This window comes from Nycticebus coucang, chromosome 10, assembly GCF_027406575.1.
Source record: "Nycticebus coucang isolate mNycCou1 chromosome 10, mNycCou1.pri, whole genome shotgun sequence".
Taxonomy (NCBI): domain Eukaryota; kingdom Metazoa; phylum Chordata; class Mammalia; order Primates; family Lorisidae; genus Nycticebus; species Nycticebus coucang.
Genome location: NC_069789.1, coordinates 89,846,175 through 89,871,471, shown reverse-complemented (window position 1 = coordinate 89,871,471; position 25,297 = coordinate 89,846,175). Strand labels below are relative to the sequence as shown.

General features: G+C 39.0%; 1 protein-coding gene and 1 non-coding gene across 4 annotated transcripts in view; one reads left to right on the top strand and one right to left on the bottom strand.

Moving 5' to 3' along the window:
• The window catches only part of DNM3 (dynamin 3), a 600,651-nt gene that overhangs the window by 96,059 nt on the left and 479,295 nt on the right, over window positions 1-25,297 (top strand). For all 3 annotated transcript variants that reach the window (XM_053604810.1, XM_053604809.1, XM_053604811.1), the window contains exon 2: window positions 18,857-18,930. In XM_053604810.1, the coding sequence (XP_053460785.1) occupies window positions 18,857-18,930 (74 nt within the window). The remainder of the gene's footprint in view (window positions 1-18,856; window positions 18,931-25,297) is intronic.
• On the bottom strand, window positions 24,799-24,905 carry LOC128597791 (U6 spliceosomal RNA). Its single transcript, XR_008383350.1, has one exon. It is a non-coding gene; the product is annotated as a U6 spliceosomal RNA (small nuclear RNA).

The window sequence follows — 25,297 nt, the reverse complement described above, 5'->3', positions numbered from 1 at the left end:
ATTCTTGGCTTCCTAATTTGCGATATAAAGATAATGCCTGCCTTGCTTAAATCACAGCTGCTTCTGAGGATTGAATGAAATGATTTGAGTTAAAGAGACAGGAAGTATTGAAGGTTGAGAGAGCCACAGTCACAGAAACCTGGAGTGGAGGGATTTGCCAGCATGGGCCAGGGCCCTGGAGAGACCTGTTTTAAGATAGCTGAAGTTCCCCCACCTCCCCCAAAGTGTATGTGGTGGGGAGAAAAATAGCCAAAAAATGTTTACTTAGTCCGAGTCTTAAGGATTTAGTAGAGGATCTTGAAAGTCAAAAAGAAGAATTTTAACATAATGAGGTAGTGATGAGGATAGTTTCTTAATAGGCAAGGAAGATTTATTTTCAGTAGATTTTATCTGGGAGAGAAGATGATTTCTTTTTTTGTATTTTAAGTGTGTCTCTAACAAACAATCATAATTAATACAACATCAATTTTATTGAAGGATAAAGAGGCTGCACAGACAGGAAAACCAATGTGGAGACTAGTAGATTGTGAGGGTGAAAGCCACGTGTAGGCTGAAAACTCTAGTCTCAGGAGACAACAGGCTGTTTTGGAAGTAGAGAGATTTTAACTTCAGGAGGAGACCCACTACTGATGTAGGTAAAGTGTGATTTCAGCCTATGAAGAATCAATGTCCTAGACTGGCTCGTCTGAGCCAAGGGGCCCTGACTGGATGGTTCTATCTGTTCACATGCCTGTAACATTGTAGCTTTCAGAGATTTGCCAAAGAAATAGTGCAGTAGCTAGTTGAGCCTTAGCAAGATATTTTTAGCTGTAGTTGGATTGCACTCTGTTAAGAAGAAACAATGTTTAACTCCTTTCTTAGGAGGGTTTTCTTTTTAAATGACTTGGACCCATTTCCAAGGCCCAGAGATTCTCTGGTACCTGAGAACTGTTCTTCATGTCCCACCATTAGCTTGTCTTACAGATTGTGGAGCAACTTCTGCACAGACTCTCATTGGTCATGTGCTTTAACTTGAGTTTGACACAATCTTGAATCCACTATTTTTATTTTTTTAATAAAAGTACATTAATCTTTTATATTTTACAAATACCCAATTTATTTTGGAAACTATTATCTTCATTAAAATTTTTTAACTTCTGGCCAGGTATAGTGGGTCATGACAGTAATCCTAGCACTTTGGGAGGCTGGGGTGGGAGGATCACCCAAGGCCAGCAGCTCCAAGCCAGCCTGGGCAACATAGCAAGACTCCATCTCCACATAAAATAAGATAATTAGGTGGGTATGGTGGCACATACCTGTAGTTCCAGCTACTTGGTAGGCTGAAGTAGGAGGATCATTTGAGCCCAGAAATTTTAGGTTGTAGTGAGCTATTATTGTACCAGTGCACTCTAGCTCAGGTGATGGAATGAGACCTTGCCTACCTCCCTCCCCAAAATAAATCGTGGCTTCCAGGAAATTTCCACTAAAGATGATTGCTTATTTTGTATTTTAAGCACATATCTAACAAACAATCATAATAAAAGAAAGAAAAAGAGGGCACAATGGGTGGTGCTTGTGCCTCAGTGGGTAGGGCACCAGCCCCATATACTGAGGGTGGCAGGTTCAGCCCAGCCCTGGCAAAACTGCAACAAAAAAAATAGCTGGGTGTTGTGGTGGGCGCCTGTATCCCAGCTACTCGGGAGGCGGAGGCAAGAGAATCGCCTAAGCCCAGGAGTTGGAGGTTGTGAGCTGTGTGACGCCACGGCACTCTACTAAGGGTGACAAAGTGAGACTCTGTCTCTACAAAGAAAAAAAAAAGGGCACATTTATTGGAGCACTGCTATGTGCCTTATACAAGTTAATTTAGTTCTTTCAACAACTTTTCAGAGTAAGTAATGCTATTTTTATTTTATGGACCTGGATCATGAAATTTATAGAGACGAAATAAAATATAGCCAATGTAACAGAGACTCAGTGAGAGGTGGAGCTAAGATTTGAACCCAAGTCATTCTGCAAACCAATTTGTCTTTATGCCACCATATTGTGTTGTAATTAATCCAGACAGGGTCTACTATACCCAGAATGTGACCACCTCTCCTCACTTCCACTGTTACCACCCTAAGGCCTAAGCTTCCTTTATGTTTTGCCTTTTTTATTCTAGCATTGTCTATTCCCTGTTTCTTCCTTTGACCCCTACGATTTATTCTTAATAGCTAATGTGTGGTCTTTTAAAAAATGAAAGTCATATCATGTGACTTTTGTGTTCAAAATCCTTTGATAGCTCTCCATTTCACACAGAGAAAATCCTAAGTCCCTAAGATGGCGCAGGTGACTGGCCCCCCTTTCCTTCTGTCTGACCTAATCTTTCATTTCTTCTGCTTGCTCATTCCTCACTAGCATGCCAGGCACACACCTCCCGGATCTGCATGGCTGTATACTTACTCCAAGTCATTGTTCAATCCGCCTTCTCTCACTGAGGCTTACTTTGATCCACTATTTAAAACTACAACCTCAGTGGGACTTAAGACACAATAATTTAGGATTCTTAAGCCTTTAATAAAATAAAGCTTTAAATTTCTAAAACTCTCTGCTTCTACATTTAATGATAACTTTTTTCTTGTTGAAATGCAAAACTGGACTGTATCTAAAATACCACAAACAAGTATTCACCGTGTCTTCCAATCACTAACGATATTTCATTGTAGGAAACACATTTTACATTGTGACCCAGCATGTGGGTAAAAAATGGAAACAAAATTTTTACAGTTAAGCATTTCTGTGTTATATACTCATATATTTTCTAAGGAATTGTGTTCATTTCCTTTACATTATAAAAAATATGTTAGTTATGGTTTATGAAATCCTTTCCTTTCCATTATAAAAATGTGTTGGTTATGCTCTATGAAATTAATTTCACAACTCACTTATCTGTTACAACCTATAGTTTAGAACAAATTGGATTGTTGTTTCTCAGATCTCATTAACTCAGGAGATAAGATAGGAACCCTGCATGCTAACTTCTTGAGAATAACACACCATGGAGAGTGATGTCTCAAAATTCATACTTTCCAGTTATTGGCATCTATTTGTGAACTTCACATATTTATGTTCAGAATAACATAGGTAATATAGACTAAGATGCACAAATGTCATTAAATAAAGTACTTCATTTAATTAATGTTATTTGCAAATGTTAGAACTCTTATATTAATAATCCCTCTTTCTATACAGTGGATTAGGTTTCTTTTTTCCTTCTCATTTCTTTTCCAAATTTTAGTATTTTTATTTTTAATCAGTTGGTTTTTATTTTCCTACAAATATTGATATTACATACTAAAATGTAGAAAAAGTCAATAATGAAAAAAATTATGCTTCATTGTTTTAAAGTATCACAATAATTCTTACATAACTGTACATAGCTTATTGTACATTTTTTAGTATCTTAACTTGTGATCACAGAAAGCATTTAATGATACCTCTATAATATTCTATAAATTTGAAATTTCCCAATATGATCTTTCTTGAAAGTAGGAAATCCATATTCCAAGCTTATCTTTTGGCTCACATCTGTAATCCTAGCATTCTTGGAGGTGGGTAGAATGCTTGCCCTCAGGAGTTCAAGCCCAGCCTGAGCAAGAACAAAACCCTGACTCTACTAAAAATTGAAAAACTAGCTGGGCATTGTAGCAGGTGCTTGTAGTCCCAGCTGCTTGTGAGGCTGAGGCAAGAGGATATCTTGAACCTAAGAGTTTGAGGTTGCTGTGAGCTCTGATGATGCCACGGCACTCTACCCAGGGCAACAGTGTGAGACTCTGTCTCAACCCCTCTGCCCCCAGGCCCAAGCTTACCTTTTACCTCTGTCCCCTCTCACATCCAGCCATTTTAAATTACTTGGCCTATCTGTCTCTCCCTCTTCACTTTTCTTCTTTCTGTCTTCCTACCTCACTTCTTCTTTCCCCCCTTTTTTCCTTCCTTCTAACTAGTGTTTTTTTCTCTTAATTTCTTTTTATTAAATCATAACTGTGTACATTAATGCATTTATGGGGTACAATGTGCTGATTTTATATACAATTTGGAATGCTTTCATCAAACTGGTTAACATAGCCTTCACCTCACTTACTTAATTATTGTGTTAAGACATTTATCGTCTTGCTCTTAATAGATTTGACATATACCCTTGCAATATGCGCCATAGGTGAGGTCCCCCCAATTACCCTGCCTCCTCCCGGCCTCCCTGCTATGTGCTATGTATGGTAGTGAGGAGAAAATAAATGACATGGTTCCTGTCCTTCTTGAATTTTACACTGGAGACTAACATCTCTAGTGATGGAAGTGAAAAGAGAAAGCCTTAAGATTGCTCAGATAGAGTTGGAATCGGAGTCTGTATTTCTTCACTTGTAGCATCAGAGCCTGGCAGGATTAGCAGAGGCATTAGAAGACGCTCCTTTGGTCCTCACATCTTAAAAGATGTAGAAACAGAGTCTCTAATAGATTAAATGATGTGATGAGGTCCCAGCTGGGAACCTAAGCTGGTTCCTTGAGCAGTGCTCTCTCCATACCACCTTCTCTGTCATTATGGTGACATCGTCTGCCCAGATCACATGTTGCCATGTACTTTTATATGTGGTTTGTGCTGTTAAAGACCTCTTTTCAAAATACACACACTGAACTATAGACTTTTGCTGTTATTGGTTTTGTTACTTGAAATTATAATTGGAACAATTAGAGATGCGTCAGTGGAAAGGCAATGAAAGAGGGCCATTAAGTGCTAATAAATGCCTCTCCTCATGGGAATGGAGATCTTTTCTTGTATAAGTATTTGAGCTCTTTTCACTGGTGCTTTTAAGTGGCTAGAAGTAACACACTTGCCACACGCTTGTGGAATAGTCTGGATGCCAGGGGGTTCATTTCATTCTGTATTTGAATTGAGCATACTGTAGTTGGAATTTGTGTTGATTCTTTTGTTTGTTTAAGCATTCATTCTATGTTTTGCATTAACCTTTTCTCATGGAAGGCAGTGAAATAATAGTGAGTGCTCTTAGAGAATGAGGTCTTTAGGTAGCTGACGGCTTGCAAAATAGCAGATAAAAAGCTTAAAGTTATAAGTGTTCATTTTGGCTCATTTTCCTTTTCATACAAAAAAATCTAGATACAGTAGCTCCCCTCCTTCCCTCCCCCATCTGTATTTTTGCTTTCTGCTGTTTCAGTTATTCACTGTCAACCTCAGTACAAAAGACTTAAATGGAAAATTCCAGAAATACACAATTCATAAGTTTGAGATTGTGCACCATTCTGAATAACATGATGAAATCTCTTGCCATCCTGCTCTGTCCTGCCTGGGATGTGAATCAACCCTTTGTCCAGTGTGTCCAGGCTGTCTGTGCTAGTCGCCCATTAGTGCGTGCAGGATATAGGGTTTGACATTCTCTGAGGTTTTAGGGATTCACTGGGGGTCTTTGAACATATCCCCCACAGATACGGGAGAACTACTGTACAGTATGGCAAACTGGATAGAGCCTCCCTTAAAGCAACATGCCTATGGCTAGCAAGATGTAATCACTACTCATGGATATGGAGATATGTTGGTTTCAGAAACAAATTTAGGCAAAAAAAAAAAAAATTACTAAATGGATTTCAGGATAGCTTAGCATTGCTTCTAAGAATAGTGATAATGATGTTGAGGATAATGATAATGATGACTATGGTGATAGTAGCGGTTAACATTTTTTGACTACTAATCCTATTTGCTAGGTGTCACTGAAAGTACTTCAGTCTTCTTGTCTACTATTTAAGAATGCAAAATGCTCTGAAAATGAAATACCATTTTTGTAACTAATTTGACAAATCTTATGTTGACTCAAACTCATTTACTGGCAGACAATTCACAGTTTGTGTTTATCTCTCCTTGCAAGTATTCATTTGTTTTGCTACAGAAATATACATAATTTTGTGTTTGATTCCAGGGCGCTGCTTCAGACTCTGCTGGGGGTGTTGTGTAGTATAAATATTATGTATCATTTTACCTTTCTAAAATATGAAAAAGTCTAAGTTACATGTCATATTACATATTCCCTCTGGCCACCAGTAGATCATTATTCTTATCCACCTCCCATCCCCACGACCTATTTGCAGTTGAGGAAATTAAGCCAGAAGTAGAGCAGGTTCTGAATTCAAACCCAGCCATTTTAGTGCTAACATCTGTGCTATAAACCACCAGGCTGTACACCCTTAAAAAGAAGTGTTTAAAAGCATTTTATAGAAATAAATATTATTTATTTATCTGATAAAACTCCAATCAAGATAGAGAAATTCAGATTTGAATGGAAGAATCGGTCCATTAATATGTCTCTACTTTCAACTTCCCATGTTAAATACTGTCTCAAACACTAATGGTCAAGGATTAATTAATAGATGTTGCCAGTCCTGATGGCTATATCTTCAACCTAAAGGTCTACTCTTCTTTGACTTTATTGAATTTTCAAGTTTATGTGCTTATTTTTAATATGTGCGGTGGGTGTTAGGAGAAAGAAGAAACATTCCTGGAGACAAATGATGCCTCGAGGTGTCTCAATGAAGTCTGTCTGAGGAAGGGTGTCACCAATCAGCCAATCAGGCCAGCATGGTAGATTATTTAGACTGTAAACAAAATTGTTGCCTTAGTCACACACTGTGAGTTTACCGATTGTTGATGGACATTTAGTTTACATATTATTTTTAATACGTACAAAAGGGTCATATAGCCTAATGGATGTACTCAGAGACTTGTAGATAAAGTAATTCTTGAGTTTACTGGTTAATACACCTTCGTTGGTCCACAGAATTTATTGAGTAGTGAGAATTTATTGAACTTTGTTATTTGGTTATGACTGTTAGTACATTTTAGGACTTGAAGCTATTAAAAATATTTTCCGTAAATTTTTATGTAGAATATAGTTTCAAGAGTGACTTTTAGGCTGAGAAATAGCTAAATACTTACAATGTATGTTTGTCTATGTCTATCAATTACTCATGTGACAAATACACATATATGTGTGTCACCTACTAGATACCAATTGAGAGCTTTTCCCTTCTTTACTCCCTTGATCATTAAAGTTTTCCTGTCGATAATAGAGAATCATGAAAAGAAAATCAATTAAATAGACAAGAGAAAAGACTTCTTAGGTAAGAAAAAAATTATAGATTATATCCATGATACTTCTATCTTTAATTATGTTTGCATGTTTATATTAAAAATTACTTCCTAATATTTATCTTCCTAATAAATTCACAGTTTTAATTCCTAAAGTTCTGAATTTATTTGCTCAGCAAGGCACAGCTGAGCCCTTTCTTTGTGCCAAACACTAGCCTTACAGAAATGAGCAAGACAGGCCTTTCCTAAGCTTATCTAGGCAAGGATGTGACTGGGGCTCATGGTACTTTGGGAATAAAGCGGAGAAGCATCTCAGTATACTGACATTTTAGGAAATGCTTCCTACAGGAGACTGTGTCAACATCTGTCTTTAAGGGTGAACTGGGAAGGAAATGGGCATTGAAGAAGGGTGTCTGTGGTAGAGGAATCAACAAAGAAGCATGAAATCACTTGGGGATCAGATGTTCTTGGAATAAAATGTTTGCATGGGGGAATAATGGTTGAGGCTTCTAGAGAGTTAGAGAGATGCAGGATCCAAGGATCCATGTAAATTCTTCCTGATTAATTGGAAAATCAGATTTCATTCTTTCTAAATAAACATGATGTAGCTATGGTACTCTGTTCTGTTTCATAGGAGAAACCCCTATACTTTTTTGGCTTTGAATGAAATACCTTATATTTCTTCTCTCTCTCTCTCTATTTTTTTTTTTTTTTTTTGAGGTGGAGTCTCACTTTGTTGCCCTGGATAAAGTGTCCGTGGCATCATCATAGCACACAACCACCTCAAAGTCCTGCTCTCAAGAGATCCTCTTGCCTCAGCCTTCCAAGTAGCTGGGACTACAGGTGCCTGCCACCATGTTTGGCTCCTTTTTCTATTTTTAGTAGAGATGGGGGGGGAGGGGTCTCACTTTTGCTCAGGCTGGTCTCAAACTTCTGAACTCATATGGTCCTCCTGCATTGGCTTTCCAGAGTGCTAGGAAGGTACGAGCCACTGCACCCACCTGGTACTTTAAATTCTTGAAGAAACCAACCTGGTGAATAGCAAATATTAATAAAACGGATTAAACATTAAGGCATTAAGTTCTCGAGAGTGTTTCCTGGTGGGAAGAGCACCTGGTATGTAGAAACTAAGAACTGCCTTCTTCATTCAGTTTACAGAACTCTGACTCAGAAAACTTTTGCTTCTACATGTTCCAGTGGGAACCGTTAATTATTGATTAATTTGATTTAACAAAAATATGTGGTTTAGAAATTTTGAGTTTTGTGAATAATAGATAAATATTGAAATTTATTAGATGTCCATAAAATGAAACAAAAGCATTGTGTTTCTTGTAATTGAATTTGTAAATATGTTTTTCAAACAAAATGGTAGTGGTGTTAAATAAATATTCCAAATTGTGGAGTAGCCAATAGCATCAAAATGTGATCTTTTAGAGATCTGTAAGTGCTATTAAGTGTGCCAATAATTTAGGAGTAAAATGTAAATGGCAGTAGAAAAATCTGTGGATTTTGGTGAAATTACTTCCTTCAGCAATTGAAGTGGCATTGTAATGGTTGGCAAAGCTCTGGGACTTGTGCAGGGGAGCACAGAGCCATTTCACAAGATCGTTCTGTTTGAGTGTGGAATCGTATTCATGATATCAGTGCTTCCCGGGGCTGGAGGTTGGGGGGGCAGTATTTAGTAATTATCTGTTTGTCGTCTGTCTCTGTTTCTCCATCCCCTCTTTTCTTTTCTCCCTTTCTGTCTCTTTTTTATTGAATTACTATTTTGAAGTATTGTGAGGTAGAAATCCTATAGGGATTATTTTGGAGCACAGAAAATTATTATTTTGAACATTAATTTTTAAAAATAGCTGTCTCTTGGCTCGGCACCTGTGGCTCCAGTGGTTAAGGCACCAGCCACATATACCTGAGCTGGTGGGTTCAAATCCAGCCTGGGCCCACCAAACAACAATGACGGCTGCAACCAAAAAATAGCCGGGCGTTGTGGCAGGTGCTTGTAGTCCCAGCTAACTTGGGAGGCAGAGGCAGGAGAATCGCTTGAGCCCAGGAGTTTGAGGTTGCTGTGAGCTGTGACGCCACGACACTCTACCCAGGGTGACGCATGAGACTCTGTCTCAAAAAAAAAAAAAAAAATTTGTCTCTGTTTTTAAGGACTGATTTTTAAAAGTATATTGGTTCCTGGATTTTTAAAGAATTTGTTTCCTTCAAATTCTATTCCACATCTTTAGGAATTTGGCCCACGTGTTATTGTGTACTTTGTCCTTTGGTAATAGTTTTAAATCTTACATGTTCATAACATAAATATTTATTTAAATGACCTCAGCAAATTATTGGTAAATTGAAAAGTCATCTTGCCTATTCTTTCTGTCCTCTGGCAGTTGGAAAACTAGATTTGGGACTGTTTTTTATTCATGTTATGAATATGACGAGCAATGAGGAATCTACCTGAAAAGGAAGGTAGAAAATGTCAAACATATTTAGTACCCGGGCACTGAAGGAGGCACTGGGAAACACTTAGGGGTGAAGGAGCAGATAATGTAAACAGATCAGTGTGACAAGTGTGTGCTGGGAGCTTAGGCAGATCCGTGTTACAGGGTGCGGGGGTCTCAAAGAAGGTTCCCAGAGAAGATGGCATGAAGTTGGTGTTGAAGAGTAAGTAGACCTTGGCTAGAGGGAGAAGTGGCGGGAGTGGGGTGCACCTGGGCCCCAAGCCTGAGAGTGCAAAGACTTCCACTAGAGGGCAGGGCTTTGTTTCTGCTTTGCTGTTGTGTCCCCAGTTCCTATAGCTGCATTTAACTTGTGGTGGTCACATAATGCATATTTGTTGAAGTAGAAGGTTAAATTAGTTATAAGGAGTCCTCTGGTCCTCATGCAGGGTTTCTTTTCCCTGGGGAGGTTTTGAGAAATAAAAGATTTTGTATGTGATACTAAGGTTTGGATTTCACTCTAAAGACGATGGGGAGTCATGTAATGATTTAAAGTTGGAAATGATGTAATGGAACTTATGTTATCATCGAAGTTGTATTGGAGGGTGCTCAAGTTGGATGCAGGGACATTAATTATAAGGTTATTTTAGCAGTATCTGAGAGCTGGTGTCACCGGGAGTGGTGATTGAAATAGAGGAGATAGGATAAACCTAAGAGACATCAAGAAGGTAGAATCAACAGGATTTGGTTAGCATTTGGGGCATAAAGATAGAGGTAGACGGAGGATGGATGACTCCCAGATGCTCGGGTTGGCTGACACACATGGACGCTGATGATGCAGGTTCTGAATGGGACGGAAGGAAGAGACGTGTGTTGAATAGATAAGGAATGGAGTTGCAGAGATGTTGGTTTCAAGACATTTAACTAGAAATGTTTAAGAGGTTAGAGTGACTTGAGTTCCAGTATAATATCTGACATGTCTTTCTGGAGGTCCCCTTTCAATCTCTTACTTACTTCTACTTCTTGCAGGTTTCCTGTTAAGTGCTGGTCTTTCCGGGAGTCCATTTTAATCACTTTCCCACTTCATTGCTACTCCTCTATTCTTTTGGTTTTAAATACCTGCTCTTTGAAGACTGCCAAATTATTGTCTCTGGCCAGAACTATCATCTTGAACTCCAGCTCTTCACTCTGGCATGTAAACATCACCCTGTACAAACAGACTGGTCATCTTCCTACCCAATTTCTTTTACAGTGTAGCAGTCAGTGGTCAAAAGCACAGATGCTAGAGTTAGACTCTCAAGATTTAAGCCCCCAAATGTCACAAACTAGCTTTGTGGCCTTGTGCAGATTATGTGATTTTTTTGGGGGGGACAGAGTCTTACTCTGTCAGTGCCGTGGCATCACAGCTCACAGCAACGTCAAACTCTTGGGCTTGAGCGATTCTCTTGCCTCAGCCTCCTAAGTAGCTGGGACTACAGGCGCCCGCCACAACGCCCAGCCATATGTTTTTTTCCCCTGTGCCTCAGTTTCCTCTTCTGTGAAGTAAGGATAATTAACAATGGCATGTACCTCATTCAGATGTTATGTGATCAAGTAAGTTGATATATGTGGAGAAATTAGGTTGGTGACAGCACACGGTAAGCACTACATAAATATCACTTGGAACCAGATCTTCCTGTATTTCCTTTCCTGGTTGTGGTACACTGTTCAACCATCTACTCAACCAGATCTGTGAAATGCAGACCAATTCACCCACGTCACGGTGATACTGGAATTTCACTCTTCAATAGGTCCTTGGTCTCTGGGATTCGAAGAATGAACCCACAGAGCACAGATCAGTGGTAAGATAGGACTTTTATTAGAAGTTAGAAAGGAGGGTGGTGCCTGTGGCTCAACAGGGTAAGGTGCCGGCCCCATATGCCGGAGGTGGCGGGTTCAAACCCAGCCCTGGCCAAAAAAAAACTGCAAAAAAAAAAAGAAGTTAGAAAGGAATACAGAAAAGCACCAGAGCTTCTGGAAGGGGGAAGGAACTGAAGAACTCTCTCAGGAGTCTCCATATGGGCTCTTTGTTCTAGGGGTCTTAAGTCTAGAGGATTACACATGGCTGGCAGTTGGTCCTTTACAGTCTTTGTCTCTGAGAAGGGATTAGGGTGTGTGCTCCCGCCCAAGGTGGAACCACCCAAAAAACCATCACAGGATGCTTTGTTCATGATCTTATCAGAGCCTAGAGGGTGTGTCCTGAAAAGGCAGTCTGCTTGTGCCTAGCCCTGAGTGGTGGAATCCTGTATCAACTGCACTTTCACACCAAAGCCATCATTAAATCCTGTCATCTGTTTCTTTCCATCCTTCCCCTGCCGCCTTGAACTTAAACTTTATTATCTTCTTTTTGAATGACTCGCTAGTGACTAGTCTCCCTGTTTTTGATCTTTGCCCCCGGCCCCCCTTTTTTTGAGACATAGTCTCACTCTGTCACCCTGGGTAGAGTGCTGTGGCATCATAGCTCCTGGCAACCTCAAACTCCTGGGCTCAACCTTCTGAATAGCTGGGACTACAGGTGACTGCCATAGCGCCCAGCTAGTTTTTCTATTTTTAGTGGAGACAGGATCTCACTTTGCTCAGGCTAGTCTCCTGATCTCAGTGGATCCACCTGCCTCAGCCTCCCAGAGTGCTGAGATTATAGGCATGAGCCACCAGTCCTGGCCTGGTTTTTGCCTTTTTCAACATTGCCTGGTGATTATTTTGAAATGCAAATCTGATCACTTAAAACTCTGTAGTGCCTTCTTGTTCTCACAGAAAACAAACACACACACACTACCCATGATGGCCTCTCAGGTGTGCCCTGCTTCCCTCTCCAGACTTCTCTCCATCTTGGTTTTGACCTTTCTTTAATATTTACAGTTCCTTAATGTTCTGTGCTATTTCGATCTTTTGTGCTTTGCACATCTTGATTCCCTGTGGAGTGCCTCCTGTTTCTACTCTGAAGTTGCTTCCGGCGGGTCCTCCAAGCAGAACAGATCTTCCTTGCTCTACGTCAACACTGCATCTTGTGTGGAGCTCAGCCGCACTACCTGTTACGCTATCGCGGTCATTCACATATTGCCCTTCTCAAGACTAAGCTTACTTATCTGTAAATGAATCAGCTGTAATGAATTAACTTCTGAGTGACTGTGAATTATACCTTCCATTTTCAGTCAAGGGCAGATGGTAAACATTTAGCTACCATACAGGTTATCTGGTTAATGGTCATTTCCATCTATACTGAAGGCAACCATTTCTTTAGTTACTTTATTTGCTGCCAAGGGAAAAAATTCCTTCTGGCTTTGTTGGTACAGCAAGTGTACTCTCCTTTTTCAGGCTCCCAAAAGTTATTTCTTTCTTTTTTTTTTTTTTTGTAGAGACAGAGTCTCACCTTATCGCCCTCGGTAGAGTGCCGTGGGGTCACACAGCTCACAGCAACCTCCAAATCCTTGGGCTTAGGCGATTCTCTTGACTTAGCCTCCCTGGGACTACAGGCGCCCGCCACAACGCCCGGCTATTTTTTTGTTGCAGTTTGGCTGGGGCTGGGTTTGAACCCGCCACCCTCAGCATATGGGGCCGGCGCCCTACCGGCTGAGCCACAGGCGCCACCCAAAAGTTATTTATTTCTTAGTGGAAGTGATAATAATTATTTCCTGGTAACTAAGGTTCTGGAAGAGCCAATAAGAAATGTTATCAAGATGGTTCTTAGGCCATAGGATGGGAATTGTCCTGTGCTTCTTGTCTAGGAGTCAGGAAGCCTTGAAATTGCACTGACTTATTGCCTGAAGACCAGTTGTTACTATCGTGGAGATTAACACTTTATTTATTTTTTTGACAGTGTATTCTTCTGTGTGTTTTTATTAGCAGCTGGAAATATTTATATCCTACTTCTGGAATGAAGTGATATAACAAAGATCTGTTTAAAATGCAAAGGAGGAATACTAATTGTTGAGATGGTTTTTTTTCCTTCGGTTAAGATGAAGGTGTAGGCAATTAGGCCACACTACTTTCATTTGTGAGGCAAAGTCTAAGTTGCAGCTATGTCCCTCACAGGAGGTATTACCATACACCCACATGTCCTTCCTGCTGGGAGGAAACTCACCAACCTCCTTTCCCAGCTCCCTCCTCCTTGGATTCAATTGAGTTTTTCTCTCACCTGAGCACATTGCTATTAATTTAGAAGTTTCAAAGTAGTTCTGAGTACATGGGATACCTGTCTGTCCATTCTTGTGATACTTTTCTCAAGAGAATGTTTTCCAAATCCATCCAAGTTGTAACAAAGGATACAAAGTCTCCATCTTCTTTATGGCTGAATAGTACTCCGGGGTATACACATACACAGTTTATTAATCCATTCGTATGTCTAAGGGCATTATGGTGTTTCCGTGTCCTTGCAGTTGTAACACTGGTTTAACCTATGCAAATTCATAAATGTAATTCACCGTGTAAACAGAAGTAAAAACAAAGACCATATGATCCTCTCAATAGATGCAGAAAAGTGTTTGACAAAATTCAGCATCCTTTTTGATAAAAACACTTCAGAAAATAGGCACAGATGGGACATTACTTAAACTGATAGAAGTCATTTATGACAAAGCCACAGCTAGTATCATACTGAATGGAGTAAAATTGAAAGTATTTCCACTTAGAACTGTAACTAGACAAAGATGCTTGCTATTGCCATCACTATTAAGCAGTTCTGGAAGTCCTAGTCAAGGCAATCAGGCAAGAGAAGGATATCAAGGGTATCCAAATGGGAAAAGAGGAGGTCCAAATGAGCACTTCATTGAGGTGTGTTGAGAGAGAAGAAAGGCTTTGAGTTGTAGTTGCTGTGTGGCATTGGGAGAGCAGCCTTTCTTCTCCCTGCCTAAAAATCTGTACAGTCCAACCACACATAAGGTATCCAGGCAATAGAATAGAGTCAATTTAATTATGCTTAGTCTTAAGATTACTATTTTCAGCCAGGGATGGGGGCTCATACCTATAATCTTAGCATTCTGGGAGACCGAGACAGGAGGATCACTTGAGCTCAGGAGTTTGAGACCAGCTGAGAAGAGCAGGACCCTGTCTGTACTATAATAAAAATAGAAGAATTAGCCAAGTGCGGTAGTGTATGCCTGTGTTTCCAGCTACTTGGGAGGCTCAGGCAGGTGAATTGCTCCAGGAGTTTGAGGTTGTAGTGAGCTAGGATGATGCCACTGTATTCAAGCCTGGGAAACAATGTGAGACTCTTATTTCAAAAAAGGTTACTCTTCATTTTCTGCCATATGGAAGAAAATGGCATATATATTTTATTTTTGTATTTACTCCTTAGACAATTTAAAAAAAGTATAGTCTAAATCCAAAGCAATACTGAAGTACAGTCACTTTTCCTGTGTTAGTTTAACAAAGTAATTTTTCCATAAGATATGCTTATGGGAGAAAACCAACCATCTACCCCCACAGAAAATAAAAAAGCTCAAGTGGATGGTTGTGCTCAGTAGCAGTAAGTTATTCAAGGTTGTTTATGTCAGAGCCTTTGTTCTCTGTTGATGGGTGGGGTGGATCCAGGGATAAAGCCTTTCTAGAGCATTGCAGCTTGTCAACACCAAGGGGACAGTTCAAATAGGGTCTATGGCTTCTCATCTCCTAATCATCCATAAAATGCTAAAATATTGTACATAAGCACTTAGTTTCTTTAAGTACTACAGTGTCAGGGAAAGCATGTTGTGGCATTCTAGGGTAATAATAATAGTAACACATTTTATAATGCTGTATGTTGCTTTTCATTTGATCCATACAATTTGGGGCATCGTTAGGATTATCTCAGTGTAGTGGTAAAAGAAACTGAGGTTCAGAGAGAATTTTGCCCCTTCGGTGGTAGAGATGATATTTAAAACAAGGTTCTCTGTTGTTCAAAGGCGCATCTTCTTAGCTCATGCAGTAGGAGTGTGTGAGGTGTGGGGGGATATATATATGTTTTTCTTTTTCCTGGGTCATCAGAATGAGATGTTCCTTTAGGATGCCAAACTAGGCACTCACTCTTCAGAAGAGAGAAGTTTCTCTCTAGTGCTTTGTTGCAGTTCAGAGAGTCCTGTAAAATGGAGGAGACTTCCAGATAGTAAGATTTGGCTTTCAAGTCTTTCAACTTCTGGTGAGAATGAATGTGGAAGAGGTAGCGAGGGTGAGAGCCACGATGGGAGCCAGTAAGTATGAGTTAATAAGAAGGGGGTTTTATGCCTGAATCCATTTATTACTCTTAATGCATAGTTCTGTTTGCTTAATAAAAAAGTAGAGAGGGCTGGGCACTGGGACTCCCACCTATAATCCTCACATTTTGAGAAGCTGAGGCAGGAGGATTGCTTGAGCCCAGGAGTTTGAGGTGGCTGTGAGCTATGACAATGCCACCACATTCTAGCCAGGCGATAGAATGAGACCCTGTCTCTAAATAAATTAATTAAAAGTAGAGAGAAGTATTAGATGTGTCTGTGGGTTTACTTTGTAGCCAAACACGTAATAATTATTTGCTATTTAACATGTTGGATATATTCTATTTTGCTTTAATAATGTTCAAAGGAATTGTTGTAAATCTATATTACAAATGTATAGTCACAAGCATGAGTCAAAAACAGGTCCCACCATGAATGTATTAAGTGACTTCTTGACCTCCTTTCTTTTTTTCCTCCTTTCTTCTTTCTCTACCTTTTTGTTTTTTGTTTTTTTTTTTGTAGAGACGGAGTCTCACTTTATGGCCCTTGGTAGAGTGCCGTGGCCTCACACAGCTCACAGCAACCTCCAACTCCTGGGCTTAAGCGATTCTCTTGCCTCAGCCTCCCGAGTAGCTGGGACTACAGGCGCCCGCCACAACGCCAGGCTATTTTTTGGTTGCAGTTTGGCCGGGGCTGGGTTTGAACCCGCCACCCTCGGTATATGGGGCCGGCGCCTTACCAACTGAGCCACAGGCGCCGCCCTACCTTTTTGTTTTTAAAGAGGATGTTTCATTGATTTGTTAAATGGCCATTCATCATTTCTCATTGGCATCTGTACATCCTAAAATCCCATTCATGGTCCTCACAGCTCAAACAGATTCCCTGTGGCTCTTTACTCTGGAGTTCTGTGTTGTTTTCCCTTTATTCATTTTGGTTTTCAAATTAACCTCTTCCTTTTGGGTTATAAGCATAGAGTAGATGCTTTGCTCGTTTTGATTTTTTGAAACTATTTAAACTACAATTATTCTAATATAGTTCTGGAGAACATTAAAAGTCTATGTACTTTGTTATATATACTTAGATATAGTCATCACATCATCATGAGAAGAGTATTTGTCTCTTTCTTCTCTGAGCTCTGATGTAGTTTATCTGTTCCCTCCTTTAATGGTTTTCTCTGCGCATGTCTTTATGTGCCCATTAGATCCCAAACTCCTATTCTCTACCTGCAATGAATCCACGCCCATAGCATCTCCCTAGCACTTATTACAGTGTCTCAGGGCATTTTTTTTTTTTTGGAAACAGTGTCTCACTGTATCACCCTGGGTTGAGTGCTGTGGCTTCATCATACCTCACAGCAACCTCAAACTCTTGGGCTCAAGTGATCCTTTTGCTTCAGCCTCTTGAGGAGCTGGGGCTATAGGTGCCTACCACTAGGCCAGTTTTGGTGGCTGGTTTTTCTATTTTTAGTAGAGATGGGGTCTCACTCTTGCTAAGGTACTCTTGAACTCCTGAGCTCAAGCCATTCACCCTTCTTGGCCTCCCAGAGTATTAGGATTACCGGTTTCAGTGAATCTTTTTGGATGACTAAATAATAATAGTTATTTCAGGTGTATTTTTTTTTGCAGTTTTTGGCCAGGGCTAGGTTTGAACCCACCACCTCTGGTTTTTGGGGCCTGAGCCCTACTCCTTTGAGCCACAGGCGCTGCCCCATTTCAGGTGTAATTTTAAAGAGCAAATACACATCTGTAGCTTCACTATTCTCTGTTGTAGTCTCATGCAGTGACATTCTAAACGAATATGAACCTTGGAGTTAAGGAGAAAATTCATTAACCTAGTGAAGAGGTTGTTTAGTGTTCCTTTTTCTGTCAGACTGTAAACTGGCACTTGGAAAATAAATTAGTTGTAGGAGGGGAAATTTTGCTGAGTTTTATCTCTGTGACTCTTTATTCCAAAGTGTCAGTGCTGGTACAGGGTTGGGTTTTGGAACATTCTCTCTGGGCTTTGCCTATTTTGTAAGCTGCTGTTCATTAAAACCCCATCTGTGTTGAAGCTCTGTTCTGCCAAATTTCCTGCAAAACTCACAGCATGCCCCACACCATTATCACCCACTGAATTGTTGAGTAACATATCCTGACTGGAGGCCAGTGTTTTTCAAACCTTGGTGAGGATCAGAATCCCCTGGGAGCTTGTTAAAAGTATAGATGGCACACATCTGAATATTATGAATCTGTAGCTGCAGGGTGGGGTGGGATATCTGCAGTGATAACGACTTTTGGAGAAACAAAAGTCAGTGAACATCAGTGAAAATTTCACTGTGCATGGAATTCTGGGATGATTCTTCTAAAAATTGTGAGGCATTCCCAAGGTATTAAAAACTGTGATATTGGCATGTTTATTCTATCTTTGGCATTGCAGAATTAGTAATAATTTATGTAGCTTTGTAGATGTAATTTTATGTAAAATTTTCTTTGCTATAGTTTTATTAGTCTGTACATTAATATGTCACTTTAAATATAATCTTTGTTTATCAAAACCCCCATTTATCAGGAGCAAGATCAAACAAAACTCAAGTTGCAATTTTTTTTCTGCTGTTAATTTCTCTAGACACAACATTTTCTTCGACTTTATAACACATTTTATGTGTCCTTTTTTTGGAGAAAACTTTTGGTACATTTAGAAAATGCAGTCTAATGTGTCTGTTGGTCTGTATTTGATAGTGCTAGTATTGATTTTAAGGCCAGAGAGCGTGCTGCATTTTTAATCATCAGAAAGGCTTTAAGGATTAATTTCAGTATCAAATGGTTTTATTTACACTGATTCCCTGAAAATCAAAAACTGATAATACACAGAAACTTAATGCAAACTTTTATTTATTTTAGCTAAATGAATGAACGACATATTCCAGTGAGGTCATTATTGTAATTTACATGCATTACTATTCAAGATAGGGCCCTCCTTACACTTTTTTGTTTTTGAAAAAACTTTGCAAATGCTTTTTTTATAAGATGGGTCTAGAATTACTTATTAGGAGAAGTACTGTGGAACTTGACCTATCAATTTGTAGCTGATCAGAATTCCTTAATGCCTTAATCTTTTCTTTCTTATTTTTCTAGGGACTTTCTCCCTCGAGGGTCTGGCATTGTAACAAGACGACCTCTTGTGCTGCAGCTTGTTACTTCCAAAGCAGGTAATGAAGGAGGATGTTGACTGCACAGATGAATACATCCCACCCCACCTGTTACCTCTCTCTGCCTTGTTATCGGGTTGTATCAACGGGAATGTTTTTGTGATTTCTCTGGTGTGGGCAACTGCCCACATTTCTCTGTAGGGATGTTCCCTTCTTCATTGCTCTTTTAATTCTTTTGATCACAAAGGTTAAAGCAGCCTCAGTGTATGTGGCCGGTGCCCTACTCACTGAGCTACAGGTGCCGAGCTATGCTCAGGGATTTTTAAAGTCAAAAATCCAACAGTCATTTAATCATTTCTCCAGAATGTTCCCGTTTTCATTGCTCTTTTAATTCTTTTGATTACATTAGCAAATCACATCTGCATATAGTTTTTTAAAACGACTATTATTTTGTATGCCTAGAAAATATTTGCTCTCTGTAATCCTTCTATATGATTTTGTGGGACAGAATAAGCACTAATGCTCCTTTAGTATACTTCCTTCCTGTGTGTATGTGTGTGGTGTGTGTGTGTGTGCGTGCTTGGGGATTTTTTTTTTTTTTTTTAGAGACAGTCTCACTATGTCACCCTTGGTAGAGTGCTGTAGTGTCACAGCTCACAGCAACCTCAAACTCTTGGGCTTAAGCAATTCTCTTGCCTCAGCCTCCCAAGTAGCTGGGACTACAGTTACTATGCCTGGCTATTTTTTGGTTGCGGTTATCATTATTGATTAGCAGGCCTGGGCTCGAACCCAGCAGCCTCGGTGTATGTGGCCGGGGCCCTACCCACTGAGCTACAGGTGCCGGACTGTACTCAGAGATTTTTAAAGTCAAAAATCCAACAGTCGCCTAGTATCCGTATGTATGTGTGTATCTGCCTGTGTATCTACTTTATATTTATAGCTAATGTCTGTGCTTGTCCCTCTCTTGAACACCATACTCATTTGCTAGGCAAAGGATGCTTTGTTTTCATTTTATTTCGGTAACTAGTTGAACTTTTTACTATGTTTATTTGCCATTTGTATTTCTTTTATGAGTTGTCTGCTTTTATGTTTTCCCATTTCTTTGGGGGACTTTCCTATTTTTCAGTTTCTTTGCTTTAGAGTTAAGCACTCATAAAATTCATGCTTCATGAATTGCAAATATTTTTAACAACTTCTTTGAGATACAGATTATATGCCATATAATTCAGCCAACTAAAGTTTGCAATTTAACAGATTTAGTCTTTTCACAATCAGCTTTAGAACTTTTTCCTCACTCCCAAAAGAAGCCCTATGTCCCTGTTTAACAAATGGTGCTGGGTAAACTGGCTGGCAACCTGTAGAAGACTGAAACTGGACCCACACCTTTCACCATTAACTAAGATAGACTCTCACTGGATAAAACATTTAAACTTAAGACATGAAACTATAAAAATACTAGAGGAGAGTGCAGGGAAAACCCTTGAAGAAATCGATCTGGGCGAGTATTTTATGAGGAGGACCCCCGGGCAATTGAAACAGCTTCAAAAATACACTACTGGGACTTGATCAAACTAAAAAGCTTCTGCACAGCCAAGAACACAGTAAGTAAAGCAAGCAAACAGCCCTCAGAATGGGAGAAGAGATTTGCAGGTTATGTGTCCAACAAAGATTTAATAACCAGAATGCATAGAGAACTCAAACGCATTAGCAACAATAGAACAAGGGATCCCATCGCAGGCTGGGTAAGGGATTTGAAGAGAAACTTCTCTGAAGAAGACAGGCGTGCGGCTGTCAGACATATGAAAAAATGCTCATCATCTTTAATCATCAGAGAAATGCAAATCAAAACTACTTTGATATATCATCTAACTCCATATATCACAAAATCCCAAGACCAGAGATGTTGGTGCGGATGTGGAGAAAAGGGAACACTTTTGCACTGCTGGTGGAAATGCAAATTAATACATTCCTTTTGGAAAGAGATATGGAGAACACTCAGACATCTAAAAATAGATCTGCCATTCAATCCAGTAATCCCTCTACTGGGCATATACCCAGAAGACCAAAAATCACATCATAACAAAGATATTTGTACCAGAATGTTTATTGCAGGCCAATTCATAATTGCTACGTCATGGAAAAAGCCCAAGTGCCCATCGGTCCACGAATGGATTAATAAATTGTGGTATATGTACACCATGGAATATTATGCAGCCTTAAAAAAAGATGGAGACTTTACCTCTTTCATGTTTACATGGATGGAGCTGGAACATATTCTTCTTAGTAAAGTATCTCAAGAATGGAAGAAAAAGTACCCAATGTACTCAGCCCTATTATGAAACTAATTTAGGGTTTTCACATGAAAACTATAACCCAGTTACAACCTAAGAATAGGGGGAAGGGGGAAAGGGAGGGGAGGGAGGGGGGAGGTGGGTAGAGGGAAGGGGATTGGTGGGATTACACCAGCAGTGCATCTTACAAGGGTATATGTGAAACTTGGTAAATGTGGAATGTAAGTGTCTTGGCACAGTAACTGAGAGAATACCAGGAAGGCTATGTTAACCAGTGTGATGAAAGTGTGTCAAACGGCCTGTGAAGCTAGTGAATGATGCCCCATGATCATATCAATGTACACAGCTATGATTTAATAAAAAAAAAAAAAAAAAGAAGCCCTATATGGTTTCACTCTCCCTCTTCTCCTGGATCAATCCAGCCGTAGGCACTAATAACCTACATTCCATCCCTACAGAGTTCCTTATTCTGGACATTTCATATACATGGACTCATATAATATGTGGTCTCTTGTAATTGGCTTTTTTCACTTAACAGTGTTTTCAAGGTTCATTCATAATGTAGCATGCATTAGAACTTCGTTTCTTTTTCTTTTTCTTTTCTTTGTTTTTTTGAGACAGAGTCTCACTATGTCATCCTCAGTAGAATGCTATGGCGTCACAGCTCACAACAACCTCAAACTCTTGGGCCTAAGTGATTCTTCTGCCTCAGTCTCCCAAGTAGCTGGGACTACAGGCGCCTGTCACAACACCCAGTTATTTTTTGTTGTAGTTGTCATTGTTGTTTGGCAAGCTTAGGCTGAGTTTGAACCCCCAGCTCCAGTGTATGTGGCTGGTGCCCTAACTGCTGAGTTACAGGTGCTGAGCCAGAACTTTATTTCTTTTTATGGCTCAGTAATATTCCATTGTCTGGATATATCACATTTTGTTTATCCATCCATCAACTGAGGGGCATTTGGGTTGTTTCTACCCTTTAGTTATTATGAATAATTTTGCTGTAAACATTCATACACATATCTTTTTTTGTGTGGACATGTGTTTTAATTTCTCTTGGAAATATATGCTAGAGTGTAAGGCTGAACTATATAGTAGCTCTATGTTTAATTGTTTAAGGAACTAATAGACTGTTTTCAAAGTAGTTGCATCATTTTACATTGCTACCTGTAGTGTATGAGGGTTCTAATATTTCCACATTCTCCCCAACACTCTTCATGGATATGAAGAGGTGTATTTTATTGTAGTTTTGACTTGGGTTTTCCTAATGACTAATGATATTGAACATCTTTTCATGTGCTTAATGATCATTAGGATATCTTTTTTGGATAAATATCTATTCATCTCCTTTGCTCATTAAAAATTGCATATTTTGGCTGGGCACAGTGGTCTACGCCTGTAAATCCCAGTGCTGAGGTGGGTGGATTGCCTGTGGTTGTGGGTTTGAGACCAGCCTGAGCAAGAGCCAGACCCCATCTCTAAAAATAGCTGGGGGCACCTGTAGCTCAGCAGCTAGGGCGCCGACCATATATACCCAGACTTGCGAGTTTGAGCCCAGCCTAGGCCTGCCAAACAACAATGGCAACTACAACAAAAAAATAGCTGGGCATTGTGGCAGGTGCCTGTAATCCCAGCTACTTGGAAAGCTGAGGCAAGAGAATCACTTAAGCCCAAGAGTTTAAGGTTGATGTGAGCTATGATGCCACAGCACTCTACCAAGGGTGACAAAGTGAGACAGAGAACAAAAAAAACAACAAAAAAAATTTCATTATTTGCTTTTTTATTTCTGAGTTGTAAGATATTTTTATATATTCTAGATATAAATCCCATATTAGATATATAACTTGAATTTTTTTCCATTCTATAGACTGTATTTTTACTTTCTTGGTGGTGCCCTTTGAAGCACAAAAGTTTTTAATTGTGATGAAGTCTAATTTATCTACTTTTTCTTTCATTTCTGATGATTTTGGTGTTATACTTAAGGATCTTTTGTTAAAACCAGGGTTATGAAGGTTTATTTTATGCTTTTTTGCTAAGAGATTTATAGTTTTGCTCTTAGGTTTTGATTCATTTGGAGTTAATTTTTTTATGAGGTAAATATTTAACTTTATTTTCTGCATGTGAATATCCAGTAGTCCCACACCATTTGTTGAAAAGACTATTCTTTCTCCATTGTATGATCTAGGCATCTTTGTTAAAAATATGTTGACCATAAACATATGAGTTTATTTTTGGATCCTCAATTCTATTCAATGGTCTATACATCTATACTTGTGCCTGTATCACACTCTCTTAATTATCTTTGCTTTGTAATAAGTTTTGAAATCGAGAGTCCTTCTATTTTATTCTTTTTCAAGATTGTTTTTGGTTATCCTGAGTCCCTTGAAATTCTATATTTAGAGCTTGTTTTATCCCAGGAATGCAAGATTGGCTTAAGATCTGAATGTCATTTAATGTAACGTATCATATCGATAGAAAGAAAAAAATCAGACGATCATTTCAATAGACTCAGAAAAAGGATTTGACAAAATCCAACACCCACTTATGTTAAAAACTCCTAAGTTAGTGAACTAAGAATAGAGGGGAACTTTCTCAACCTGATAAAGGTGTCTATGAGAAACACCAGCTAACATGCTTAGTGGTGAAGGACTGGATGCTTTTCTCTCTAAGATCAGGAGCAATATAGGATGTCCATTCTTGCTACCTGTTCAGTGTTGTACAGGAAGTTTACCCAAGGTGATTGGGGAAAAGAAAGAAAGAAAAGGCACATGTTGGAAAAGAAGAAGTATAATTATCTCTATTTGCATATGACACGATCATGTGTATAGAAGATTCTAAAGAATCCACTAAATGACTAATGGAAGTAATAAATGATTTTAGCAAACTAATAAATGATTCACAAAAGTCAATTATAACTCTATGCACTTGCAATGAATAATCCAAAAATGAAATTAAGGAAACAATTTTATTTATAATAGCATCAAAAAGAATATACCACTTAGAAATAAATCTAATAAAAGAAATCCAAAATTCATACTTTAAAAACTATCAATCATTATTGAAAGAAATTTGAGAAGATCTAAATATTTGGGGAAAAAATGCCATGTTCATTTATGGAAAGTTTTAACAATGTTAACACTCCCCAGATGATGTACAAATTAAATGTAACTCATGTCAGAATCCCAGCTGACTTCTTTGCAGAAATTGTAGATATTTTTAACCATTTTTTTATTACTATTACAAAATCTGTACTAAGTTTGATTTGAAAGAATGGATTCAGGTGCTATCATTTGAAAAAAGTGAATTATTTACAAATCTAAAATCTTCTAGGCCGTGCCTAAAGATAGAGAAGTGACTAGGACAAAATCTGTGTTCTTCTGGTGATTTATATTTTCATTATATAAATTTTAATATGTAGAAATTTTGTTGCTGGATGAAGAGTGTCTGGCTGCCTGTCACCGTCATCCAATGTGCAGAGATAGGGATAGGTCCACCAAACTTTGTCAGAAGGCCAGCAATTCTGGAGAACTGTGAAAGTAGCCTCTCCAAGACTGCTCTGTTCTTCCATTTCCAAAATCACAGTTTTATACATAAAAGTTAAAAGCAAGAACCATATTAACCCTTGTCTTTTTTTTTTTAATTAAAAAATATGGAACGCTTCACGAATTTGCGTGTCATCCTTGGGCAGGGGCCATGCTAATCTTCTCTGTATCGTTCCAATTTTAGTATATGTACTGCCGAAGCGAGCACAACCCTTGTCTTAAATAACAATAGTTAACACTTACCTTAAGCAATAGTAATGACCACAACCCATGACTCATAATAAACAGTAATTGACATTACACATGACCCATATAACAATGTTCCATTTCAAAGGTTAATCTCTCCTAAGTCAATTGCCCTAAACTACTCAAGATACACACTTTTAGGTTAAAACTGAATTTACAGAACAACAAGGATGGAAGACAAGAGGGGAAAGTCACGTAGGACCTAAACTGGCCAGACCGGCTGTGTCGTCTGAGCTCTAGCCTGACTTACTCTTCTTCTCATTACATGTGCTCTTAGTTTTACTCCTCAGGGTTATGAAATATGTACACTTTAGATTTAAAGAAAAGTGCATAATTAGCACAATTTTCTTTTTC